The 27,424-nt window shown below is 44.1% G+C and overlaps 1 protein-coding gene across 2 annotated transcripts in view; it reads left to right on the forward strand.

Moving 5' to 3' along the window:
• Nucleotides 1-27,424, forward strand: part of si:dkey-49n23.1 (semaphorin-3D) — a 104,842-nt gene that overhangs the window by 29,602 nt on the left and 47,816 nt on the right. For both annotated transcript variants that reach the window (XM_063473326.1, XM_063473327.1), the window contains exon 2: nucleotides 17,477-17,713. In XM_063473326.1, coding sequence (XP_063329396.1) covers nucleotides 17,524-17,713 — 190 coding nt within the window. In that variant the 5' untranslated portion in view covers nucleotides 17,477-17,523. The remainder of the gene's footprint in view (nucleotides 1-17,476; nucleotides 17,714-27,424) is intronic.

A 27,424-nucleotide genomic window follows, 5' to 3' on the forward strand; every position in this document is an offset into this window, starting at 1 on the left:
TGTAACTTTTGCTGTCCTGGGGGTTTGAAGCTTTTGGGGAGAAATATGGGCGAATATTTGAAGACTCATGAGGTGTTGTTGGTACTGATGAAGAGTGATGATTCATGCAACTTTTTTTCCCACAGAGGGCTATACACCCTTAGACACAGTATGCAAAGAGCCAACTGAGACAACAAAGACATTATGGAGACATTTTTCAGCATCCTGCTGATGAAGATGTAACTTGTTGGCCCGTCATGTGGTCGCTGATCCCGTCTCAGAATGATTAATGTTGATGTGTAATGAATAGTGTTTTAATGGGCTGTTTGGGCTCTTTTGTGGTAAGAAATACATATAATATAACATTAAAAATAAAAACATGTTGCATTTGACTACAGATTTGGATTATTATAAATGAAAGTGGTCCACGCTGCAAAGCTTTCCAGTGTTCCCCACAGATTTAGATTCTGTTTGTGGCAACAGGAGGTCGCACCAGCTTTTTAAAAATGTGTTATGAAATTATTCCATCTACAAGTTTCTGCTCTGCAAAGGTTTTATGTCCGAAGTTCTTTGTGGTAAATAACAGAGCTGCTCTCCACTGAGGCCATGCAGATTACCTCTAAGTCCACCTTTTGGAAGCAGATCTTCACCTGCTGCAGTTTCTAAGGTTTGTAGTGGAAATCCGGTCCAAGATGGTAGAATTGGAGTTCTGGATCTCCCCGTCCAGTGAGCCAACTGAAAGGGAAAACCATGAGACAGGAAGGGCCCCAGACTTTAAAACTAGCCATAATATGCTCATATTAACAGCGAATGATGGATGATTGAAGCCCCTAAAATATTTGGATGTCTGATCTCTGGCAGCAGGTTTGGTGAATGATATTTTATTTCCAGCTTCTCATGTATAAGTCACATGATATTCTTTAGCTGAGTCCAAAACAGGTGAACGGTTTCACAGATACCAAAGCTTGAATATGAAAAAAACACATTTTCATCCAACGTCAGTGTGATATTTCCCAGGTGTGAATCCATGTTCCACACTTTTCTGGTGATATTATATCCAGCATTTCCAGCGGTGGTCTCTCTCATTATCCCAGCTTAATAATGGATAGATTACATTGGGATTTAATGGAATTTTCATCCCTTGATGGCAGCTTGCTGTCACCTATCAGACCTCAAGTCTGCTTCTGGTTTCATCATGAAGCTAAAAACATAATTAGGCTGTGCTGTTCCATAACATATTAATGCATACCCACTCATGGCACTTCCCACAAAAGAAACCATTGTTTGAAGGAACAGATGCCCGTCCACACAGCAGCACGTACTGCATCTGAAATATCATTGTTCTTCAGACCTGGTAGCTAATGTTTAAGTCACTGTAGCTGCAGCGCCGTCCTGCAGCAGCTCTGAAATCAGATCCGTTCTTCTACCACCTGAAGCATTGAAGGCAGTAAACTCGATGCAGAAGTTCTTGACTGCAGCTTGCAAAAATCTGCACTTCAAAGCTGGTTTCTGCCATGAAAACGCCTGTAAGTCCTCCAGAAAGCAGCAGAAGTGAAACAGTATCCTGCCACCGCTCCTTTAGCTTTACTGGTCGGCTGCCAGAGCCGCTGCTGCTCTGCACGCCGTTATCGGCTGTGCCCTGAGTGGCTGATGGGGGTTTGAGCTGCCCGTGGCCCGAGTGACAACCGTCAGAGTAATGAAGGCCGCTTTTCTTTAAGAAGACAGAGGAGGGGGGATGAAGATGAAGAAGAGGTGAAAAAATGAAAAAAACGAGGAGGGGGGAAACAAGTTTTAGAAGTTTAAGCCTCACATGTATTCACGGCTTTGTCTCAGTGTGAGGAGATGTCGGCAGGGTCTGCTTGTGTGGGGTTGCCTCCCCGCTGGTTGGTTGTTTTTTGCTTGGCTGCTCCCAGTGTTCCCACCGCATCCAGTGAATAGACGCTCCTTTCACTGCTCCCTAAGGCGCCTAATGAAGGGAGGATTACTTTATGTCTTACTCACTGTGTGTCAGTCTTTCAGATTGCTGTGCGAGGACAACACACCTTACACTACAAGACAGTTTAAATCCACGTGAGACAACACTCAGACATTTCTGTCTCCAGTGAAGACTCGATCCATTTGCATGTGTTTGAATGTTGCAGTGACCCCTGCACTGAGGCCTCCTGATGCAGATCAGGGCCTCTGCAGAGAGCTGAACAGATGAAGATGTGCTCGTATACATCTCCATCACAGATTCGTCGTTTTGTGAGTATTTGTGGTGGAAACGGCTTGATTGTCATGTTAATGCTCTTTTTTGGGGGGCTGCAGATTCTTCCCTCTTTTTTATTCCATCATGCTTTTAAACGATGCTGAACATCCATCCTTTTCTCAAAATAAAAGTGCCATTCTTTGAAAGCGGAGGATTTTTCTATCATCCCTGTGAATGTGAGAGTGGCAGCCTGTCCAGAGTGGACCTGCCACTTAACTCAGACAGGCTCCAGCCTCCCACTGCAGCTCTATGCAGCTTAAACTAATGCAGTTCTTTTATTTGTCAGTACTGTGTGGAAATAACTGTGCAATAAGTAATCTGCTTGTACAGTGAGTCTCTCGTCCTGCAGACAGACTCTTTGTCTTGTATTTTATGCTGAACTCGTTCGACTGTCATGTTTATGCACTTTTTCAGCCATGCATTTCCACATTCTTCTGTTTTATGCAAGTATAGTCTTATCACAGAAACTACTTTCACATTCTGGTATTGTTATTCAGGAGGAAATTAGGTCTGGTCTCTCTGTAGGAAAATAAGGGTGTGGTCCTTATCTTCCTGCAGAGAGACCAGACCTGCCGCTAACTTTCTTTCTTTTATACCTTTGGCTGAATACCGAACTTTAAAGCTCCCTTCAGACTGATTGGAATTTCAGGCCGTTATGAACCTGCAGTGAAGACTTACTGACTGCTCAGCAAACATATGGACTCGTGTGTTATTGCAATATGTCAGAAGTCAGGTCGTCTTTAAAGGAGCGTTCCCCAGACGGAAATATCTAGTCAGCTTAAATTTAAGGAATTCAGAAGTTGTTTTTACGGATTGATTCTGATCAAAATTCCTTTTATCAGGCTCAACAGCTACTATTATTATAACCCAATGAAGCAAATGGAGTGGGGAGAATAATATGTGGGAGATTCACAGTTCGCAGACTGACTGCATGTCTTTGGACTGTGGGAGGAAGCTGGAGCACCCAGAGAGAAGCCACGGAGGCAGAAATCTAAAAAACTACAAATACATAAAGAATACTAGATTTTTTTTAAAGCCTATAAAAAGGTACAAAAGATGCAGGAGATGTAATGATCACTGCTGAAATTATATTATCGATGCTTGTTTACAAAACATACCCTTCCCCTCTTTACATAAAAGGTTTGTTATCTTTGATTTTGGATTTTTAGATGAGGTTTCTAATTAGTTTTTATTATAAGCAACCAACTATCCTACAATGACATGCATAGAAAATCAGTTCAGGGCAGGAAGACGAAGAATTAAAGTTTATTTTTCAGACAAACAAATACTAAGATGTACTTTTCTCTATATTAACAGAACTATTAAAAGTATTAAAGGGCCAGGTTTATACACACACACACACACACACACACACACACAAAAAGATCCTGTCACGTGTTTGGACACTCCAACTCTCTTCTGTCTCTTCTAACTGAACTCAAAACTGTGTAGACATGAAGACGTATGCTGGAGATCAGACTCACGGTAGGGCGTGACAGATGTTTGGGTTCTTTTTTAATGGGCAGCAGCAGGTTGCCTGGAGGGTTCTTATTCAGTGAAAACATACAGACACACAAAACTCCTTCCTGGAGTTTGTTGAGACCATAACAGAGCTGGGTTTCCTGCTGGTCAGGTCTTTTTTTCCAGCTCCACCCTTCTTCAAAACCCCAAAAGCAGGAACATGAAAGCAGCCATCCATCGAACCAGACAAAGCCCAAACATCAGTGGACATGAGCGATTATACGCACAGGCAGAAGCACGTCTACCCACGCACCTTCACTCTGCACAAATCACACGGAGACATTTCAGACAAAAAACATGAAAAAATCACGACTACACACACACAGACACACACACGCACGCGCGGAGGTTGCGGCGCTTCGCTCTCTGCACCCTCATTATATTGTTCACTCACGCTAACAGAAGGCGGCTGTTTCCTTCTGGGCTTCTTCCAAGAACAGCTTCACTCCTGAAAGAATAAAAAGGCTTTAAAGAAAAGACGTGTTCACTCTGCACCTGCTGGATGACCTGAGCGGGGTCAGGCCAGCAGGTCTGATGGTTTCAGTAGCAGTGTGGAGACAGACCAAACATGGAGAGATGGAGAGGTGCGTCACGTTCAGCGTAGGGATCCCGAGGTCAGCGCTGTGAACTACGTCTAAGCCCACAGCGAGTGATTTTTCTGTACTTGGTGCAGAAGAAGCAAAGTGAAAAAGAAACTTTAGCTTCACTTGGTTCACTCCTCGGTCATTTAACACATCTGTCTGTTTGCTGATGAGCAGTTTGCCCGAAAGTCTCTTTTTAAAGGTGTAATCACTAAAAAAAGCTTCTGGTTCTCAATGGAAACCTAAATATGGACGGAATAAGAGTGAAAAGGTGATGTTTACTCGTTTGTCTTTATTCCTGTCTCTGTAAATGACCTGACAGCCATCGATGGGATCCAGAGTATTTTCCTGAATCCATCTTTTCCTTCCTTCTTTGCCATCGCCGCTTCATCCTTTCTCTGCATCTTTTTCCGTGTTTCATTTGCTGATTTCTGCGAGTATGCCGTGTTCTTGTTACCATGACCGCCAACTAAAGCGCAATCAGCTGCTCCCTGGTGTAAAGAGAGTGAGCAGGGAGTTGCTGAGAAACGTCACTTGAGCGCGATAATAACAGGGCAAAACAGAACAGAGGCCTCCTAATCACGCGTGCCCTCAGATGGGACAGCGCCAAATACAGCCTGAAGCAACTACGGGGTCACGATCTTCAGGTTTCTTACCAAAGGAAAATGTTCTGGGATAAAATCCATGTTTGCATGTGTATGTATGTGATTCCTGCCTCAGCACTGATGGGTTTGGTGGTTGTGGCTCAGGTCGTACCTGCAAACTGGAAAGTCTGGGGATCGATTAGTTCACTGGCATGTCCTGTACCTCTCCTCCATCACCTCACTTGACACATTCACGCAATCCAGTGAACAATCCCGCCGCCTGTGCGCCTCTTGAACTTGCCTGTTGTAGTGATAGCGAAAGACTTCTCCCGACAGATGACTCACTCGGGGTGTCGACATCCTTAACGGGAATCTTATCTAGTTTCTACCGACTCAGTCGCCCTCGATACCATCAATGGGAATCCATCCAAAAGTAGCTGAGATATTCAACCGGTGTTCACAGGTCCAGCTAAAAAACACATCCAATCTTTAATACAGAGCAACTAATAACTGTTAAGAACTCTTCATTTAAAAGAGTTTATTTAAAAGAGGAAGGATGTAGCCTTGATTTTCTTAAACGTTGAGTTCAGTCTAACAGATTGAATAACAGGCTGCAGGTGTTCAAGTCTCGCCTCTAACAATGCAGTTGAAGAAAGCATAACAATATATGATGAGAGTTGTTTAAGAATCAGGGAGGCCCTGTTTCCTTGTCCTTGCTGTCCTTGTGTGGAAGTGACATGAGCTCTTTTCCTCTTCCCAGAAACCCCCAGAGTGAGAGAATATTTCCTACAGGCCTTGAACAGATAGAGGGACAAGCAGTGATCATAGAAAGAGAGAATGGGGAGGGGGGGGTTAAAAAAGAAGAATTTCCTCTTCCCAGAATTCCTTATAGAGACCAGCTCCGTTCCCACAATGATGTTTGTTTGTCTTGACTCTGAGCTCAGTCATCTTTGTGGAAAAAACCAAGACGTGCACTTGTCTCGGGTGCGGCTCCTGTGGTTTCACCTCAGAAAGGCTCCACTCTGGTTTCACTTTATCTGTGCGAGGTGGTTAATGAACTGTGGAATAAAAGGACTCCACGGTGTCTTTGTGGCGCACCGGACTGTGGCGTGCTGAAAGGTTCACTCGGCCGGCTTCAGGAAATTAAAGCGATGGAGATCCCTCAATGTAATTCCAGGCAATCAGACATTATTCAAAATATAAATGTAGCGTGACCCCAAAATTCAAAAACATGGTGGAAAATACACTCCAGAAACCATAAATGCAACACATAAACACACATTTAGACAGGAAATGCATGCAAAGGAAAAAATCTGGGGTGTCACAGTTCCTCGTTGAAACTAGGCCGCATCAGTTATGCACAAGGTCTCCAATGGCTACAGTGCAGTGACACATCAGGCTATGACATCACTGAGGCGTGGCTGTCACCCCAAGCTTGAGCCGTGGGACAGAGGAGTTCATGGGCGACTGAGCGGCTGACAGGTGCCCACGCTATCGTCCCTCCACCACCGTGCTGACAGGTCTGAGGTGTTAGTGCTGGTTCCAGACTCCGGTCTGGTCTGGACGTTGTACCAGAGCTCTTGTGGTTTGATCAGATGCAGCTTTGCAAAGCTAAGGCGTGCTAACATCTTCTTTCAGAGAGGCGTTCCTCTGGCTTCCAACAAGCCATACTTGTTTCTCTTTTCCTAACTGTACTGTCATGAACATCCGTGGAACATCTGTGGACAGTAAGCTCGGGCGGAGTTTTTCACATCACACGCACAGTTATAAGCACTCATTGCTCCAGTTCCACATTAATTAGTTTGCAGTAACTACGTCTGCTTCTCACAGTAAAACTAAAAAGCAGACGGTCTCCTTGGAGTCCTTAATGCCGACTGAAAACATGTCTGGACTCCCTGCTATGAATCAAACTGTTCTTAATAAATACCTAAATCAAATATCTGGTTTCCTCTTGGACCTCGCTCTAATCACCAGACTTCCCCCCTCATAACAAAAGTAAGTCCTTTTCCTGCCTTGTTGTTCTGAGCTCAGCGCTGGTTATAAATGACTCGTTTTATTTAAAAGAAAATCTCTAATTTCTGTAATTGGTATTAATGATGGCTAAAGTCACATTTAGCTTTTCCAGCACGATGTAGCAAACCAAAGTTGTGCCTTGGGGATTTTGCAATCTGTTCTCTATGCATCACACCGAGTTCACAGGTTCTTGGTTCACATTCAACAAAACATAGCTCTGGAGAAACCCCCCCCCCCCCCCCCCCCCCCCTTCCCAGGCTGTGGTGTGTGCAGAGCAGAGTGGCAGCGTGGATGATAAAGATTCAGGGGAACGTCAAGCATCTTCCAGGTGCAGCTAAACAAGTCAGAGCGAGTCTCCTTTTGTTCAGATCCTTCCAGCGAAAACTTTCACCATCACTCATGTTCTTGACCTCGATTCAAGAATTTTGTTTTCTTTCCTGCTGAGAGTCTGACGTCCGCCAGTCCAGCTCTGAAATCGTATCTCAGAGCCGTGAAACGGGCCAGAGGATGGACTCCTGTAAACAAAACTCTAAAATCAAATCTCAGATTTCTCCCGTGTGCATCTGAAAGGACTCAGTGTGGCCGTTCAGATCGAAGGAAATTTTACAGATTGATTCTGAATGCCTCTCACAGCAGACGCACTGAGCCTAAGAGAAATTTTTAAGATGATGAGAATGTGACGAACCTGAAATGAAGTGCCAAAATCAGAAGGATGGACTGTGATGAGTTTTTAAAAACCTGTGAATACCCACCTGCAGCACACTTGTATCCAAGGCAGGTCCTGGCTTTCACTGCTGGTTATATTTCTATTACTGCTGCTATAAATTCCATCCAAATGAGCTTTAACGGCTTTGACTCTGAATCAAGAATGCAGCAGTAATTTTCTCCTCGCAGAAAAAACCGAGTCAGTCCGATTTATCACGACTTAACAGGCCGTAATGAGGGATCTCTGTGAACCCCGAGTGTTTTAAAGGATGAAAGGATGTGGCTAAATGTAAGATGACTGACGCACGCTCACCCCCCTCTTTTTTTCACATCTGCACTTTTTAATAAATCCTGAACAGCTGCTTCTTCAGCTGGTTTACAGCCATGTGGCAGGAGAACAACCTTCAGATATAAAGCAGGAGTTGGAATAAAGACGGCGTGTTCTCAGTGACTGTTTGATGGTGGTTGATCTGCTCGGTGTGGTGCAGACAACTGAAGGAATGAGCAGCAGAAGGAGACGCTTTGTTGATAAAGAGAAGCCATTTATATACTGCACAGATATTTTAACATCCACCAAAGGATATCTGTTTTTTTTATCCATGCAGAATGATGCACCCACCTCGCTTTTATTGTGAAGGTTCTGTTTGCTGCTGTTCAGCCCTGGCTCTTCCTAGCTCGTGTTTTCCTATCAGCTGATCTGTTGGCCTCGTTGCTGTTGTGCTCATCTCGATATCGTTCATCTGCCGGAGAGTCTCAGAAACCAGAAGAACGAGTTCACGAGCCACAGCGCTGAGAAGCTGGGAATTACGCCACTAACACGTCACCCACGATACGACGTTGTTGTGATTTTTAACATTTTTGCGACATGCCAAGTATTGTAACATGTGTTGGGATTTGTCACCTTTTTCAACTGCAAATTATCTCCTCAAATTTAAACTTTGTCAGTATCTGTTTCATGTGAATGTAGATACGGTCACCACTTCGCTGAGATCTCAAAATGATACAGAGGAGCATGAATCAAAGTCCTCGGAGCTGTAAAAAGAGGAACAGCAAAGCTAGAGAAACACAGCAGACCTTACAAATGGAGAAGGAAAATACGGCACCATAAATATTAAACATACATTAGAGAATCTTCCACAATAACACGCCTTGTTCAGCATCTGCTTTTGCTTTGTAAATGCTTTTACCTCTGCACAACGTGCCAGTCATGTCTGGCAACGCGAAAGCCTCAATAAAGTAAGTCAAAAGATTTATGTGCTGTTTAAAAAAAAAAAAAAAAAAAAGAATAGAAGAAGAAAAGTTTCCCGTCCTTTTGAAATACTGAGCAATACTCTGAGATTTACTGCCTCCTGATGCTTTTGCTCTTATTATTTCCATCCCTGATAATCGTAGAACACGTTATCGTAAAGTGCCCAGTTACAGTACTTTACTTCCTTTGAATATTGCTTATTACAAGTATACAATGAAAGCACATATGGAGATATTTAATATTGTATTATATTGTTGCAAATATACTTTTGTGTTTAAAGAGCCTTTTGTATTTTTCTCTTCTCTTCAAATATAGAAATAATGTAAACAACTTCCCATTTGTAGAAGCCGGCCTATCACAGCTGTAACAACAGGGCTTCTTGACTGTACGTCTTATTTTTATTGCTAATTACAATTATACACAGATCTATAGATTCTATAGGAATAGAATTAAGAGGATGGACGGATGGATGGATGGATGGACGGATGGACTGATGGATGGACGGATGGATGGATGGACGGATGGATGGATGGACGGATGGATGGACGGATGGACTGATGGATGGACGGATGGATGGATGGACGGATGGATGGATGGACTGATGGATGGACTGATGGATGGACTGATGGATGGATGGACGGACGGATGGATGGACGGACGGATGGACGGATGGATGGACGGATGGACTGATGGATGGACGGATGGATGGATGGATGGACGGATGGACGGACGGATGGATGGATGGACGGATGGATGGACGGACGGATGGATGGATGGATGGACTGATGGATGGACGGACGGATGGACGGATGGACGGACGGATGGACTGATTTATGGACGGATGGATGGATGGATGGATGGACTGATGGATGGACGGATGGATGGATGGATGGACTGACGGATGGATGGACGGATGGATGGACTGATGGACGGATGGATGGATGGATGGATGGATGGACGGACGGACGGATGGATGGATGGATGGACGGATGGACGGACGGATGGATGGATGGACGGATGGATGGACGGACGGATGGATGGATGGATGGACTGATGGATGGACGGACGGATGGACGGATGGATGGATGGATGGATGGACTGATGGACGGATGGATGGACGGATGGATGGACTGATGGACGGATGGATGGATGGATGGACTGATGGATGGACGGATGGACTGATGGATGGACGGATGGACGGATGGATGGACTGACGGATGGATGGACTGACGGATGGATGGACGGATGGATGGATGGATGGACTGACGGATGGATGGATGGATGGACTGACGGATGGATGGACGGATGGATGGACTGATGGACGGATGGATGGATGGATGGATGGAGGGTTTCTGTCATGCTTGTGATGAACTCGATCTTGAAGGTGTTGTTGTTTAAAGGGTCTTCACACATTCCACACGTGCTCGTGTATTCGACTCTTGCATAAGCTGCACATTAGTACTGTCAGCACCCTGCCCGTCTGTGTGACCTTAAACCCACCGTCAGTAAACCAAGAATGTTGTTATGTTCTGCTCGCTAAGAGAGATAAATAGACGTTGGGCGTGTGTTTCAGCTGTACAGTCAGGTACCAGTGGGTGCCTGCTGGATTGGGGGCCCCGGGGCTGTGCACCTGCTCACTGAGGACTGATGTGAACTCCCCAACACCCACCGAAACACACGAGTTCATAAAACATAGCTGAAGCTCTGTAATGTATCTGTAACAACATTTTCATTTTTGATTTAATCAGCAAATTATTTTGACCAAAACCCAGATTTACTGTCCCCGCGGCAAAGTGAAGACGACGATAAATGTGTTCAGGGGCGAGAAATAAAGCAAAGGTGGAAATGTCAACAAGCTGCACTCCTGTTATTCACAGTAACACTAATTAGCAGGCATCAATTTCTCTGAGATGCAACTATTCATTCTATGGGTGCAGCTCACTAACTGAGCTTATTTGCTTTAGCTGCTTGTTCTAGTTTATCCAAGCGAGTGACACGGATCTAGACACCAATCTATGTCCGTGTGGGGCTAATTGAGTACTCCACCCTTCTTGTTTAACCCTAGAGAACCCATGGGGTCAGATCCGACCCCATGGGTTCTCTAGGGTTAAATATGATCTTATATTTTTTATATTGGGAATTTAAAGTTGCAAATGAGGTGATTAGAACAAGGTGACAAAGGCTCCTTCTGTCATATTTTGCTTTATCTTTGTATAGTGGGATGTTTTAGTACACAGGAAACACTTTTCATTCTTTGAGTACATTTTGCTTTCCTAAGCCTGTTTTTGAACCCAAAGACTTCTTCTTCTTCTACTGCAGAAGAAGAAGAAGAGTGTGGTCAGGTTGTGGAGCTGCATAAAACATGGGCGAAGGATAAAGATTATTAGATTAGGGATTTGTTGGAAATAAGTCAGCGTTACATGAAAGAGAGAAACAGACTTGTGTGGATTTAAGGTTTAAGAAACAAAAAAGATATTGCACTTCTCAGTGTTGAAGTATGAGTGGAGGGATTAGCGGGGAGGTTCAGATGGAAGAAGAGGAGTTATTAAATCACGGTGAGGATTAGAGGGTTGGCAGAGAGATGTTGTAAAGCTGTCACCTTCGCTGGTTGACTTACAACAAGAAATATTAAAGTAAGGGAGAAGACTCGGAGGAGGATGGAGGGAGTAAAAGAAAAGCAATCAGGTGCTAACAGCAGAGAGAGAGAGGGAGTTTCAATAAAGAGGGTTAAAGGAGGGAAAAGTAGAGCAGTGAAGAGGAGGATGATGCAGAAATACTCAAACGTGAAGGTATGAATTAAACAAACTAAACCAGAAAGAGTAGAAGAAGAACAGCGGGAGTCCTCCACCTCTCTGCTGATAAATCATCCCAGCAGTTAAAATGAGATTTTTCAGCTTCCCTCAAGTGGCCAGCCACGTTTTCACCTCGTCCTCCTGTAAACATAATAAAACTACTTAATCTCCCGACCAGGAGCGAGACACGCTTGCTTCTACTCTGCAGGGAGATGAAGGTCACAGAAAGCATGTGAAGCATTCAGAGGCTCTGATTTTATAAGCAGGTCCAAAGTGTGGACGGTGCCATCGCAACAGGAGCGGCCGAGCCTCCCGTGTCCTCCTGCGGCGTTGCCTAATTCATTTGAAAAAAGAACCAAATACTTAACTTCTTTGCAAAATCCAAAGTCTTGGAAGAGTTTTCTGTGAGGTGGCAGTGAAATCATCTCAGTGATGCCTGCAGGATTTCTCTGCCTGGGCTGCAGGAAGGCCTGCAGACGAATGAACCGAATCAACAAGAAAACAAAAATGTTTCTTTTCCTTTGCAGCGAGATGTGTTGGGAACCAACGGGAAGCCCGTTTTAGACATTTTTATCCTCTCGTCATTCAAACAAACCTCTCCTTCAACTAACATAGGAAGCTGTGCACAAAGAGTGGATATCTGTGAGCAAAAACAGCCTATTTCAGGAGCTCTGGGTTTGAGGATGTGGGTTACAAGGTTACTGATACACAGTCTGACTCTTTGATATCACTCAGCTTTTCTTCTCTGCATCGTCCTGACCTCCATCAGCTCAACACAAGAAAGCATTGCAGGGTGCTTGTGCATTAAAACCTGCAGTGATTCCTGATGAGGCTGCAAACCGGGATGTGACACAGCTTGTTGTGTTTACTCATTGTTTGGCAGCGACCCCCGCCATGCAGCAGGAACAGAAAATAAAGATGGATCCAGCTGATAACCATGGGAACGGTTCTCCACAACAATATCGCCCACTTCTACTCTCTGGCTGCTTTATGGCTCCGATGCGTGATACTGGGACACAGTTCTTAGACATTTCTAAGTGACCCTGTGTTTTTGTGTAATCGATCCAAGAGAACAACCTCCGGGGATGAAAAAGAGCCCACGCTGGAGTGCCAAACGCTGCAGGTCCTCTAATGTTTACTTAAGGTTCCAATAGTGAGTCAGTCTGTTAATGTCCAATTTTAAAGCAGAAAAACACATTTGGCCTCCCAAACGTCTGGGTTCATAGGTTATGAATTCACTTTGCTAACCAAGCTAATTTATAATAGCTGATAAAGTTAAAATAAGTGTAGCCCAGCCAACCGGTGGCTATGTCCATATTTTATATATAGTCTTTGACTTGATCCCTGTTTCTTTTAGTGGGTTTTTCCATTCATACATGTAAAACTGTACCGATTTATTAGTTGCATACTACCCTAAATGCTCTGGGTGGTCAGGTGATGCTAGTATTGTCACAGTGCTAAATGTTTAGCTTAAACTAACAGTTGTCTTTGACCTGCAGTTGAACTGAATCTGACCCCCACCCCTCAGAAAAATGCCATAAACATCTGGTTTATTTTTAGAGCTGCCTTCAAAACTTGGCCCTCTTATCTCGCTGGCTTTGCCACATTGTTTGGCTGTGAAAGAGACTGCGTAGTGTGTTTGGATCTCAGGTTTGTTTGTGCGTGTGTTCAGTCTGAGGGACTGAATCACACCGACAGACAGACAGTAGAAACAAATGATGAGTTTCCTTCAGGGATTTATTTAGAGTCTCGACAACACCCAGGTTTCCTTGGGTACAAACACACAGACGGACAGACGGACGAGCGTCTTCACGTGTGATCTCTGCACTGTATGCTTCACGTTTCTTTGTCTCCACTGCAGTACAGTTTCTCAAGACGCTCAGTCACATGTTTGCATGTCAGACGAGCAGAGAGGAAGAGACGCTTTGTCCTCGTCTGTCTCCACGTTGACAGATCTGAAGAGGCCGCTTCCTCGAGTTTCACTCCATCGCATCTGTGCGTGCTTATATTTTACATGTATAATAACTGATGCAGAAAAACCGCTCTGTCTGTTCCCTGGATTTTTAACCCTGGGGCGACAGCTTTACTGTTGTTTACTTGAAATTCCCCACACAGGCACATTTTTAAGTGAGCTCTCATCAGTAGGATGTTTGCACCGTTTTCTGCCTCACTGTGTGAGGATTCGGCTCTGAGAGGAGATTTCCTTCATCTAAAGAAACTTTTAAATGAGCTGTTTGTTCTCCGGTGTTTGACTGTCATTACTGTCATAGTTTCAAACAATAAAAGGAGCCATTACAGCCAATAATCCGTCATCACCAGGAATTACACAGGAATGCTTTTCATTTGAAAGGGTTTTATTTGCAAGTCTACCATTAGGTGGATTAGAGTTGCAGGATATTAAAGGCTGTCATTAAGTCGAGAGTCATTCTCAGCTGCTTTGATGCCTGTAGTTGCATTAAACCTTGGAAACATCGTCTAATTAAGGCATCAGTTTCCCTCGATTGCATCTTTAAGGGAAGCTTTTTATTTTTCAGTGTGGCAGAACTGAGAAGCCAAGCAGAAATTCCTCAGGTTGGAAAAGCTTGTTAGTGCATCCCAGAGTGCATCCAGTATGGAAAAGCTCCTCCTCTGATGGCCTGTATTTATATAGCGCTTTACTAGTCCCTAAGGACCCCAAAGCGCTTTACATATCCAGTCATTCACCCATTCACACACACATTCACACACTGGTGATGGCAAGCTACGTTGTAGCCACAGCCACCCTGGGGCGCACTGACAGAGGCGAGGCTGCCGGACACTGGCGCCACCGGGCCCTCTGACCACCACCAGCAGGCAACGGGTGAAGTGTCTTGCCCAAGGACACAACGACCGAGACTGTCCAAGTCGGGGCTTGAACCGGCAATCTTCCGATTACAAGGCGAACTCTTAACTCTTGAGCCACGATCGCCCATCGATGATGACACCAGTGAGCTCTTGAACGTTTTAGTTCTCACATGCTCAGAGCGGTGCTGCCAAGTCATGCTGAGGCTGAATTAAAACACGGCCGAGGGAAAAACCTTCAGCTGTCTTTCTTCTGTCAGCGGGCGTCTGTCCAACCTGTTGAGCTCTTTAAAACCAGCTGACAAGATGTTAGCCAGCCATCCGCTCTGAGAGATTATGACAAATGATGGTTTGATAACATGGGCGGGTCCTGTGCTTTACGGGCTGGAATAATTTAGGTTAGGCTATGGATAAAGTGGAAGGAATGAAATTAAGTTAGGACTGCTGTTGTTCTCGTTAATTTGTTACTAGACATGCTTCAATAAGCTCGATGAAATCAGGAGATTCTATTGGACTGAACAGCTGTTAACATCGAGTTTTATTGGTGCAGGTCCAAGTAGACACAAAGGAACTGTACAAAAAATGAAATGTAACCAAAATGAGACGTGAAAAAAGGCCACAGAGAGAGAAAACGATGACAAAGAGACTGAAGATGACCACAAAGAAACAAAGAATAACCACAGAGGAATGCAAAACAACAATGAAGGGCCTTTAAAGGACCACAGGATGCCTGAAAACATCTCCAGACACACTCAGACTACAGACGGAGCGAACGACCACAAACAGGCTCAAAGTGACTAGAAAGACTCAAAATAACGAAACCAACATATGTAAAACTATGGAAGACACAATTTATACCTGGATTGATTTCACCCCTCTGTCCCTTCGTCTGCCCATCGTTGCATCTTATATTTTGCGGAGGACAATCAGATTGAGCAGAGTTACTAACAAGCTGCAGGTACCTGCCTTCCCTCTCTCAGCAGGTACGTCTCTGTTCATCCCTCAAACTAAAGTCTTGAAACTGGCCGTCACCATAATTTATGAACGGCACAAAGTGATAAATTGACCCGGTTCCCTCGTGAGCTACATTCCCACACCGAGCCGCCGCCTCGCTGTAGTTCCTGCGTGCTGGAGAGTTATCCAGGTGTTTGGATTCATCTTTAGCAAATCACAAAGTGCAGAGGAAGTTTGGGAATATGGGAAATAAAAAAAGAAGACTGGGTTGTTTGTTTTGGAAACGCGATTCGATTTTTGATCTGGACAGTTTGGCTGTTTGTGCAAAAATGTATTTAATTTGAATTTAATTATCTGTGAATATCAGATGGAGCCGCTTTAATGCGTTTAGTTCAGGTGTCTGATTCCCAAATAACCAAACTGAAGTAGGTAAACAAACTGTTTCTTTGCTTCTTGTTCGACACACGTGACGCGAACGATGACCTCACGCTCCGACTCGTAACAGTCACGACGTCGGCCGAGCTTTTGAGTGTGTCTGCAAACACACTGGAAATGTTTACGTTGTCTTTCAGCATCCGTCTTCACTCAGCAGGCCAAGAAGAACCTGACACATTATTTATGGTCTGCCTTTTGGCTCTCTCTCTGTGTCTGTCTCTGTTTTTGGAGTGTATGAGCGCTGTTCACGTTTAGGAATGTTTTCTAAATGAGATATGCAGCTAGTGCCGTTTGCCAAGAGAACATCCAGTGTTTTCTTAGATTAAGATGCCAGTAAGCCCCTCTGGATGGATTCTGGGCTCCTCCGATATGAATGTAAACATATTCCAGTAATAGTTTATCTTTATCCTTCACTGTTGACTTAATTTAATGAGATCTGTCTCTATCTGATTGCACAGCTTCTTCTCATAAACTGACACAACTCAGGCATCTCTTCTTTTCATGAACCGCTTTGTGACACTTCAGTGGCTTTAGAGCGAGTTTGCATCATCAGGTGAAACATTCAGAGGTTTTGGATGATTTGCTATAAAATGGGGCATGACTGATTTAGTACAGCCCGCTGTGAGTAATGTGATGTATTTTGATTTTAAATGGGAATGAACTGTTTAAACAGTGTTTTCCTGTTCATTCTGACCACTCGGAGCGCTTTACAAACCACGTTCCCACAGCGCTGTCTTCCAACGTCTTTCAAGCCACCCAGAGACAACCTGAGCAAGCACAGGAAGAACATGCAAACTGCTCAAAGAAGGACTCATTAATGCACACATAAGTCCTGCTGCAGGATAACTGCATGCATTACTGCCCACCAGGCTGCTGAGTGTTGGTGCTCTCTGTGCAAAACACTGCCAACGCTGTGGGTACGCTTATTAAAGGACATTAATGCAGCGACCACATCATGTGCTGCAGTAACGAGCCCTGAATAGTCAGATGACATCATCACAGAGAAAACTCTGGTGTTTGTTTAACCCACATCATTAGCTGCAAGTAGCTCAGAAGTCCTCTAAAGAGGTCACACACCAGCTGGTGCAAAGTCTGAGCTGCACATCGCCCCCCGTCCTCCTCAGTCATCCTGCAGAAGCTCCAAACTACCGTGAACCGAATAATTAAACTGAGCGCGACTGGAATAACTCAACAGTGAAGCTGCTTTCATCTGGTGTGTGTAAATAGACTGGCTTCTAGTGCTGCACATAACGTGCTCTCCTCTGCATATGTTTTAATTACCGAGTACTTCATAATAATTAGCAGCCTCCCCAGTTTGCAGACAAACTCCACAGTCCTGCGCGGTGACGATGGTCCTCGTTCTGCTCCTGATACCACCAGCCTGTAGGTTAAACACTGATGCTGTCCATGCAGCGTGATCTCACGACAAAGCCGAACACAGCAGGTTACATGTAAATGTTTCTGTGATGGTGGAGCCAGACTGGATTTGTCTGAGGTGCTCTTGGATTATGAGCATTTTAAACTTCTTGAGCTTCAAAAGCGTATCTAACATAACGTGTCATCTCTGTCCTGTTTCTCATTTCTCCTCCTATCAGCTGCCATCCTGAGTGTGATGTAACCGGTCAGACGGTCCTTCTTCACGATGATGCTGATTTTTGCTGCAGCCCTGCAAGCAGCAGGTGCAGTCAGGACCCGAGAAGCGGCGTCTGTGCACGCGATTTTCATGATGGTGTTTCTCATCCCTCTGCTGTGGCAGCCTGCAGCATCGAGCGCCGCCCCCGAAGCCAAAACCTGGAGCCAAACGGGGCCACGGCTGCAGCTCTCCCACTCAGGTAAGAATCACGTCAAAACATGCTGAGAACAAGTGCAGCACTTGAAGCCTCCAGTGTTTGAGTGTTTGAGGATTTTTCACTGAACAAGTAGACATAATTATTTTAAAGGTGTCACAAATAGGTAAAAAGATTGGCTCTTAGGGTCTTGGGCCCAGTTGGTAATCCATCCTTTGGGTGCCAGTAAAAAGAAATAGAGCAACAGACCAGTCAGTGAGTATTAGACCAGTCTAAAAGCTGTGGGTGTATCGTGGGTAAAGCCTGACTTTCCAGCTATTTAATAAACAGAATGAGTGAAACCAAAGAAAATCAAGTGCTAGCTGTGATGTTTGGATGTTAGAACCTCACATCTGCACCACAAACACACCAATGACAGACATTTACATTTTCATGTCCACAGTTTATGTGATTCCTTTGGTCTCTAACTCCATCCATACAAACACTTTAGGCCTAATTTGCCAGTTTTGCGGCCGATTTAAGCAGCACCATTAATCACGACTGTCACTGGTTGTAGCTTTCCACAGAGCTTTTCAGTAAACACATGAAGACTGAGAGTCAGAAGGCTTTTTAGGATCACAGTTGGCCATTGAATAGATTGTTTCAGGCTTTCTTTGGTGGCCAGTAGCAGAGCTAAGAAACAATATCTTCATAATTGAGTTTGACCTCACAGGAGGAACTTTTCCATCTGTCATCTTCCTTTTTTTCTTTTACTATTTTCACATGAGAAAACTGACTGTTCCGTATCGTTATTGGGTCACTGCCTATCAGTTAACGTCCCCACTTGTACAGTGGAGACTTGATTACGGTGCTGGTGAAAGTGGATGTTGGATTATTTCCTGGCTTTTGTGATGTGTGATGGTAGAACGGTCTGTCTGTATCCGGCTAAAGTTTTTCAGCAGTAAAGTCATAATCTCTGGGGGCTTATTGCAGTCGGAGCTGGAGAGAACTTTATAACTCTGTCAGTGAAGTAATGTCTATAATACATAAAGTGATCCGGGGACTTGTGGCGCTGTAAAAATGTCCCCCACGTACAGCAAAGTCACATTTTCCTTTACTTTCCCAGAGTTTTAAAGGACACTGATCTGCGACGCCCTGATTAATGTCGATAACAAATGCTTTTTGTCTTCAGTAAAATATTTCATGAGTGCAGTGAGCAGAATTAAAGTGGGAGACTCTGTTATGAGCTAACGGTGGCCGTAAAACACTCCTGATTGGAGTCAGCACCTGCAGGTCGCTGTCATCACCCACATTCAGACTTCATGCTGCAGCGTTTAGAAGATGCAGATGAAGGAGTTTGGCTTTTTTTCTTAAAGCTGGAGATTAATCCTCAGCTTCACTGTTGTAGACATTAAACTGTGATAATCCTCCATCGGACACAGGCCGTTTTATCTCCTCTCCCGTTAGCCTGTCTTTAAGCCGGGCCTCGATTATTGTTGGATTATTGGCTGGTTTAAAGATTTCTTTTCTCAGATAGCGAGCTTTAACTTTTCCTCGGCAGAATTATGAAACACCAAACAAATACTCCATTGGTTTTGAATATTTTGAGGATCTGTGATCATTTTTTTCTTTGTTTTCATCATATGTGACACCAAATGGACGCTTCCAGTTTTTGGATGTCCAATGAACCAACAACCTGTTGGGCGTGATTGACAGCTCAGAATAATCCTTCCGTATCATACACTTTGTTTCATTACCTGAAATGAGCAGCTTTAGCTCCTCCCACCTTTTCCTGATTGGCTGCCCCTCACCAGCAGGAGGCTGTGCTCACAGAACATTTTGCTATGCCAGCCCTGCACTGATGACGCTGCTCTGATTCACTTTAGCGTCACATCTGCTATTTTCTGTGTTGTTTTCTATTCAGATTGTTTACAGATACTTTGTTTTATTTCATGTTGTTTTATTGTATTTTACGTTATTCCGATTGTTTCTCCGTGGGCCCCTCAGGTACACGTGGTGTGTGCTGTACCAGGTGAGCTGCAGGGATGCATTTTTCATTTTAAAGCCGAGCGTCACTGTGACGGTGAACGGAGCTCCTAAAGGTGATGAATGTGCAGTTTGTGGTTTGTTTTGAGTTGTTTGGCTGTCTGACCAACGTGAGCTTTTGTTAGCACAAGTTTGTGATTCCTTTGAGATTACGGTCAGTTTTCACAACCAAGAAAGGCCCAAAAAATGTAAACAAAGTACAGGTCCTAAAACAAAGTACGGTTGTTTTTAAGTCTGGTTGGGACCGTCATCAGATGACTCGTGGTGTCTCGGCATGCTTTGCCAGGCCTGGACTGCAGCTTCACTTCCTAAAAAAATGTCCACTTTCCTCACTGCGCTACTTCAAATCCAGTCTGCTATACAAAATATCACAAAGCCTTTTTGACTGTGCACATTTTTGTCCTGATGTTCTGAGTGCAGGAAAAACAGCAGTTTATAAGCAGAAATGTGACAAGGATTCATCTTAAAGAGATAATTTGACACGTAAATTGAAAATAAAATTGCCCTCCACTGCAGGAGCACAGCACTTCACACTCTGTTAAATCACCAGTGAAGTGATCTATCCAGCTCCAATCACACTAACACACTTTTCTCCCCCTGAATGCTTGCTTCCTCCTTGGCAACCAGCAACACCAGTAAAGCCAACAACTGCTTCCTATCCAGCGGTAATTAGTTCAGGGCGGCTGGTCTCATTGTGCTGCGGTTAGCGAGTGTTTGTCTGCTGAATGAACGAGTGAAGACATGGAAGACTGGAATTAGTGAAGCAGTGACTGTGCTGTTTGTAACAATCGAGCGATTGTGCTGAAGTGAGAGGGGAGGGTTTCGGAATAATCGCCGAGGACCTGACGGGATTATTGAAGTCAGAGACATTTGAATACACTCAATGAATGTCAGCGATACAAAGGGAGGGAAAAGGAAACTGGAAAGACCTGAAAGGTATTTTGATGGATTAAAGATAAAAACAGAAGCACATAATACCTCAGTGGAAACTGCAGCTCTTACATGGAGACACTTATTCTGTATTATTGTCGGGTCTTACTGTACAGTACTGTTGTTGTGATTTGGTGCTATATGAATAAAATTTAACCTATTGAAGTTATTTTAGCTGAAATTTTTGGTAATAAATGATAAATAAAGAACTAATTTCCTGTTAAGGCATGTTTATTAATAATTAATAATAGTTAATTAATCAAAAATTATTTATGTCATCAATTTATGATTTCTATACAAACAGTGACCTCTGGGCCTAAAAATGAAGCTAGCACTAAAGTGTTGAAGCTGCAGTTCCTCTAGTGTCCACTTGAGGCTCCACCAGTGAGCCAGTCCCCATATACCAGCAGTCCCCAGCCTTTTTTGCACCACGGACCGGTTTATGTCCGACATATTTTCACGGACCTGCCTTTAAGGGTTCGTGGATAAATATAAGAAAATAAAACCAGTACTGGTACCAAAAGAAGATGTATTCATAATACACAGGAAAAGACTCAGGGAAACAGAGTTAACGATAAAAACGATTTAAAAAAATAACGATAAAAACCCTGAAAACCATAAATTTCACACCCCAGCCTCAACTCTCGTGGCCCGGTACCGAACGTCTCGGGGTTGAAGACTGTAGACTGTAGAGCAGAAATGAACATGTTTATAGTCTGTTTTAAGTATAACTTAGAATTGTTAGGGTGTGGTCTCTGACTGACAGGTGGATGGAGACACAGGTGGCTGTCTGCTTTCAGCAGGGAGGTGTGGCTTCACCTCAGCTAACTGGAGCTCTTTATACCATTTGTACTTATATCTGCCAGACAGTACAGCTTGCTATGCGGTTAATAGAACATCCAAGAAACTTCAGCAAAACCACTGGTGCATCAAATCTATCTGTTATTGGTCCTGTGACTCAGGTGATGGGGAGCCGTTTAGCTCACCTATGATTATGTGACACGTATTGTGTACAGCAGGGGTGGGGAGCTCCAGGCCTCAGGGGCCGGTGTCCTGCAGGTTTTAGGTCCAACACACCTGATTTTAATGGTTACATTACCTCCTCGACATGTCTTGAAGTTCTCCAGAGGCCTGGGAATGAACTAATCGTTTGATTCAGGTGTGTTGACCCAGGGTGTTATCTAAAACCTGCAGGACACTGGCCCTCGAGGCCCTCTGATGTACAGTAATATATACCATGATATTATAGAAACGAGTGCATGAAGGACATTTTAGCTTTAGATGGTGGATATAAAGTGGACGTGCTTACAGCTTTAGAAAGTGTTTCTGTGTCAGACACTGAATCAGATCAGGAAGCTGACTGAAGATTATTTTTATACCAACGGAGCTGCTTTCTGCATAATGCAGCTAACGCGTCAAATGGAACATTCCAGACAGGTTACACACACACACACACACACACACACTTTCACCACACATGTGGCATCACCTGCGAGTACAGACGTGGCTTTGTGTGATGTTTCTGTTGCCGTCTAAGAAGCTTCTGTTTCGTCAGCTGACGTCCATTTCAACGTTTTTACCCAGACAGTCCGATCTCGGAGGACGTCTCGCAGTATCACACTGCTGCTGTGTAATGGGATTACATGTGTTTGTGTGTGGTGTTGGAAACAGTAGCAGCTCAGTGGTTTTCATGGCAGTAAAAGGAGGCAGTGAACTCCATTTAATGAAGCACGCAGAGGTCCTCGTGCTGTGTTTGTAGCTGCAGGATGAACAGCAGACACGCTGTTAATATTTTATAAGGTAGATACTCAGACAGGACGCACACACACACACACACACACACACACACACACACTGATCTCTAAACTTTATAGTTGCTCTTTTTATTCACTGTTTCTGTTCACGTCAGTCAGTATTTATTGTGTGAACTCTTCAGCTTTACTTTCTTCATTTCATTTTCCCACACACTTTTATCCTGGAGTAACACAGACAAACTCAAGTACTTGAGGTCAACCTTAGCAGCCAGCATGTGTCTGTCCTTAAGTGTGAAAAGTGAAGCAGAGCCTTAAACCTGTGTTCTTCCTGACAGGAGCTTTCAAAAGAATTTGATCAGTGACCTCAATAAACATTTTCCTGGTGATTCTATAATCTACGTCTCTAGTTTCAGTGGAGACGTAGATTTGCCAGCCATCTTTAAATCAACCTTGGCTGTTATCTACTTTAATTTAAGAGGTTCCCAGGATGCAAAAACTTAATCATAAGTCAAATTTGGACAAATAAACGGGTTAAATGTTTCATGACTTTGTACCAAACTAAGATAAACAACATTTCTTTATTATTATTGACTTTGCTGTTACAGAAATCTCCCACAGATTTCATGTGTATACAAGTTACTCTCGAATGATGTTTGATGCTCAGTGAGTATGACACTTTAACCACCAAAATGTGAAAAGTTATGTTAAATAATTTTTAACTTTGAACAAACAGTTGGGTAAATAAACACGTTGATGTTGTCGTGTTGGGCACAAACCAATTATCACAAGTGAAATGTAGAGGATTGTTGCTGCCATACTCAGTGTTTCCAAATAAGATAAGATAACCTTTATTAGTCCCACGCGTGGGAAATTTGTTGTCCACTACATGAGCAGCTACATGGTGGTGAGGTTGGGTGCAGATCAGGAGCTCCAGCAGATCATCTGAATCACGAGGTTGGTGGTTCGATCTCTGCCTGCTCCAGTGTGCGTACCAAAGTGTTTCTCTGATGTGTTCACAGACTGAGCAAGTATTTTATTCCATCACTTATACAGTCCAACACACACACACACACACACACACACACACACACACACACACACACACACACACACACTGGTCTTCCCTGCAGGATGAGGGCTGCTCTCTGTGGATTCCTGCTCAGGTCAGACGCTGGGTCAGCTGTGACGCACACACTTTACCCCCGTGAGTGTGTGTGTCTGCAGGATGTGTGCATGCCTGATTGGCTTAAAAGTAAACCGACAAACGTCGCGGGGCCGTGGCGTGTGTGAAAGCTTCTACCTCTAACCTGGATCCTGTTGTTTCCCGTCTGTGTTCTAATCTGGTATCATCTTCTGGAAAACACACGCAGCCAAACATTCGTCAGCTCCACCTCTGATCTCACACACATGAACGCTCACACACACGCATGCATCGACACATGCAGGCAGGTTTTGCTCTCACATGTACAGGACGGGCTCGGACTCTTCTCTGCCTGTCGACACATCACGCAGAGATCGTAAACGTGGACGTGATCACACGATTACACACAGGCAGGTGCGTTTACACAACATGTGAGGATTCCTGTCTGTAGAGACTTTATAGTAATATATTTTTATGGTTTCCATCTAAAAAAGAGATTCTTTGCTGTCATTTGTGTAAAATGAAATAACCTTGCATTAGTTAAAAATGATAAACCAAATCTCAGAATAATGAGGAGTTTATTTTTCCCCCAGTTACCAGCTTTATACTTTGAGGTCAAGACGGAGCGTAACAGTGATCTGGGTTTAATGCCGGACTTGTTGAGTTATGAAAGCTCAGAGTTTGGATCTGCTCAGCTGTGAAGAACACTGTGGTGTAAATATGTCTGACGCCCCGCTCACAGGGTGTTTATACTGCGGACATTTCGCTCATGACTGCGAGGTATACATTAAGATTAGTCTATATTAAGCTGTCTAAATTTTAAAACACAGCTTTGGAGTGTTTTTAAATGCATCGACATTAACGTTTTACTTTTCACTGGTGATGAGGGAACTTGTGCAGGACTTGGCAACCAAAACTATGTGATGACATTATGTGATCACGCGACATGTCCAGTTGCTCTGGGATCCACTCATAATTGCATTAAGCGTAACACTTGCTCACTTGTAGAGGTGATCTTAACAAAACCTATGAAATCATGAACCTCTCTGTCCTCGAAGAGTGCTTTTCAAAAGGCTGTGTTGGAAGGAGACGGAGACAGAGCCTGTAAAAGAGAGGAGGTTTGAGAAGTTCAGACAGACTGTTGGTGTTGTGGAGTGTGAATACAAGCCGGAGGTGGATGAAGGTGCCCGGGTGCAGAACGAGACAGCTGTGCCGTGTGTGAGCACACCCTGGAGCTAAAGAGCAAATCACAAAGAAACTTAAAACCCAGAACATAAACTGAAGTCTTTCAGATGAAAGTGCTGTCAAGTCTAACTCCACCACGGCATCTTCTTGTGATGACGACATTGGAGTTGGAGAGAAATGCACAGTTGTGGCTGCAGTTTAGCTGTAGTCATGGAAACAGTCTTTAGGTGGGGTTGGTGCAGTCTGAGAACGTTTCAGCAAGTTGTTAAATGTGCAAATGAAAAAAACGAATCATTCAGTACAAAATTCAACATCCTCTCTGTTTTGAGTTCATTTACAAAAAGAACTAAATGTTTAATTCAATATGAGCTCATGAAGCCATCACCAAACAGAACGCAGCCAGAGGAGTCGCCCCCTGCTGGTTATCAGTAGCAATGCAGGTTTAAAGTAATTCTACACTGGCTTCACTTTTCAGCTAAAAGCTGCAAACTTATTTCCACTCACTGAGATAAAAACACAATGCAACAGTCACAGCAGTTGTTACAATCAGAATAACTGCCACCGTGTGCAGTGATCTCATTCCTTCTGAAGTGCTCGCCTTTAGGACGGTGCCAGATTGTGACCGCTCGTCATCAGTTCCTATCTTCACTTTGGAGTCTCAGGACGGTGAAAAAAAAGCAGTAAGACAAAGTGAGTCTGCTGTCTGTTTGCAAACAAATGTGATCAGGTTAGCTACAACAATCTGCCTGTGTTTCCAAGGTAGACACTAGTTATTTTGAAACATTTGCTGATCTGTCTGAGCGTGACTGCAGTCAGTCTGAGTCGGGCTGTGACTGTTTGCAGACAGGTTGCCTTCCACCAGGTGATCAGAGGCTGAGGATGTTTAACCACCAGACTCTTGGTAACCAGCTGTTTGCTGCAGTTACTGGGAATCCAACAGTAAACAAATTCAACACAACCACCAGCTTCTATTAATCTAACAGAGCAGTAGGAGTAACTGATCAGTTCTTTTTCACACAACAAGTGAAAGTTGAAATGTGTTAGACTGTAAGGACACTCAGAGCTCGTGTATTTAAAAAAATGAGGTTATTACCAGTGAAACTGACATGTTACATCACGAGACAGCAAACCGAGTCTGTCAAACACGGAGCTGTAAGACCTGCAGGCTCAAACGGTCAGAGCCGTGATGTAAATGTGAAACTACATGTTAGCTGTCGGAGCAGTGTAGGGTTGTGCAGAATATAAATAAACAGCTTTCAAATACTTTGTGAAATTTTGTGCTCTGTGTCAGAACTCTTCACCCATTCGGTGCTCACGGCGAGGAAAAACCAAGGCCAAACGCTCACATTCAGACAGCAAGCAGTGAAAGTGAGAGAAACTCCAGTCCTCTGGACTTTGGCTACATTTCCAAAGTCATATGTATATAAATATGTATATGTACAAGTGTGTCAGAGTGTGTTTGGGTTTATTGTTTCAGGGATGGACGCCTGTGTTGGTTTAGAGCAGATTTAACATCTTCCTGCTGTTTCACATTTTGACGAGGAGTTTTGACACTCGTGTGGAAAAAATCCAACTTAAACACGCTGACCTCATACGGGACTGTGGGATGGGAATTTTTCAGATGCAACACACACACACACACACACACACACACATGTCTGGTTTGCTATCCTCGTGGGGACATCCCATTGACATAATGCTTTCCCTAGCCCCTTACCCTAACCCTAACCATTAAAAATGAATGCCTAACCCTAACCCTTACCCTAAACCTAACCATAACCTAATTGTAACCCTGACAGTAAAACCGCATTTTGAGTGTGAAAATTGCTTTCAACCCCAAGGGGACCTGGATTTTGGTCCCCACGGTGCAGAAAGTCCCCACCAGGATAGTAAAAGTCAGATTTTGGTCCCCACCAGGATAGTACGAACCCGTACACACACACACACACACACACACACACACACACACACACACACACACACACACACACACACACACACACACACGTAAAAGCACCTACTGATAGCTGTGACAGTCCAGAGCCAGCGGGGTGTTATCTCTGCACACATTATTGTGATAGCTGGCCCCTCTGACACATATAAAAACACCAACTGGCATATTTGAGTATGTACAAATATCCATTTAGCGTTACAACAGCTGCCTACACATCTGCAGCCCACATGCACTTTAATCTGAGGTGTGTGATCAGATTTGTCGATAGAAATATTTGTTGCTGCGGGGAGTCTGTCAGCGCTGATTCACTTTGGCCACGATGACGAAACATCCACAAAAAACCTGAACTGTTACTGAAATATGAGGTCATGAATGTGGCCTGAGAGAGTGCGCGTGTGTGCGCGTGCGCGCGTGTGTGCGCGTGTGTGCGTGTGTGTGTGTGCGTGCGTGCGTGCGTGTGTGTGTGGTGGGGACTGGAGGCGTTGGCCATACTGTGGGGTGTTATGCTGTAAACTTTGACCTTAGACCCTGCTGTGATTATAGTCGGTAGATTTAGGAGAAAAGGAAGGAAAAGAGCAGCAAAAAATGAAGAGAGAAGAAACACAAAGAGGTAAAAAGTCATGATAAATGAGCGAGGAGACATTTTTGGAGGGTAAGGTGTCAGCGAAAGAAGGGAGGTAGAGAAAAGAGGACCTTGAAAGGAGGCAAGGAAGGAAGGAGGGGAGGTGGAGAGGGAGAGATGACATGTTGGTAGGTTGGTTTCCTGA

Source organism: Pelmatolapia mariae, linkage group LG5 (assembly GCF_036321145.2).
Source record: "Pelmatolapia mariae isolate MD_Pm_ZW linkage group LG5, Pm_UMD_F_2, whole genome shotgun sequence".
NCBI classification, from domain to species: domain Eukaryota; kingdom Metazoa; phylum Chordata; class Actinopteri; order Cichliformes; family Cichlidae; genus Pelmatolapia; species Pelmatolapia mariae.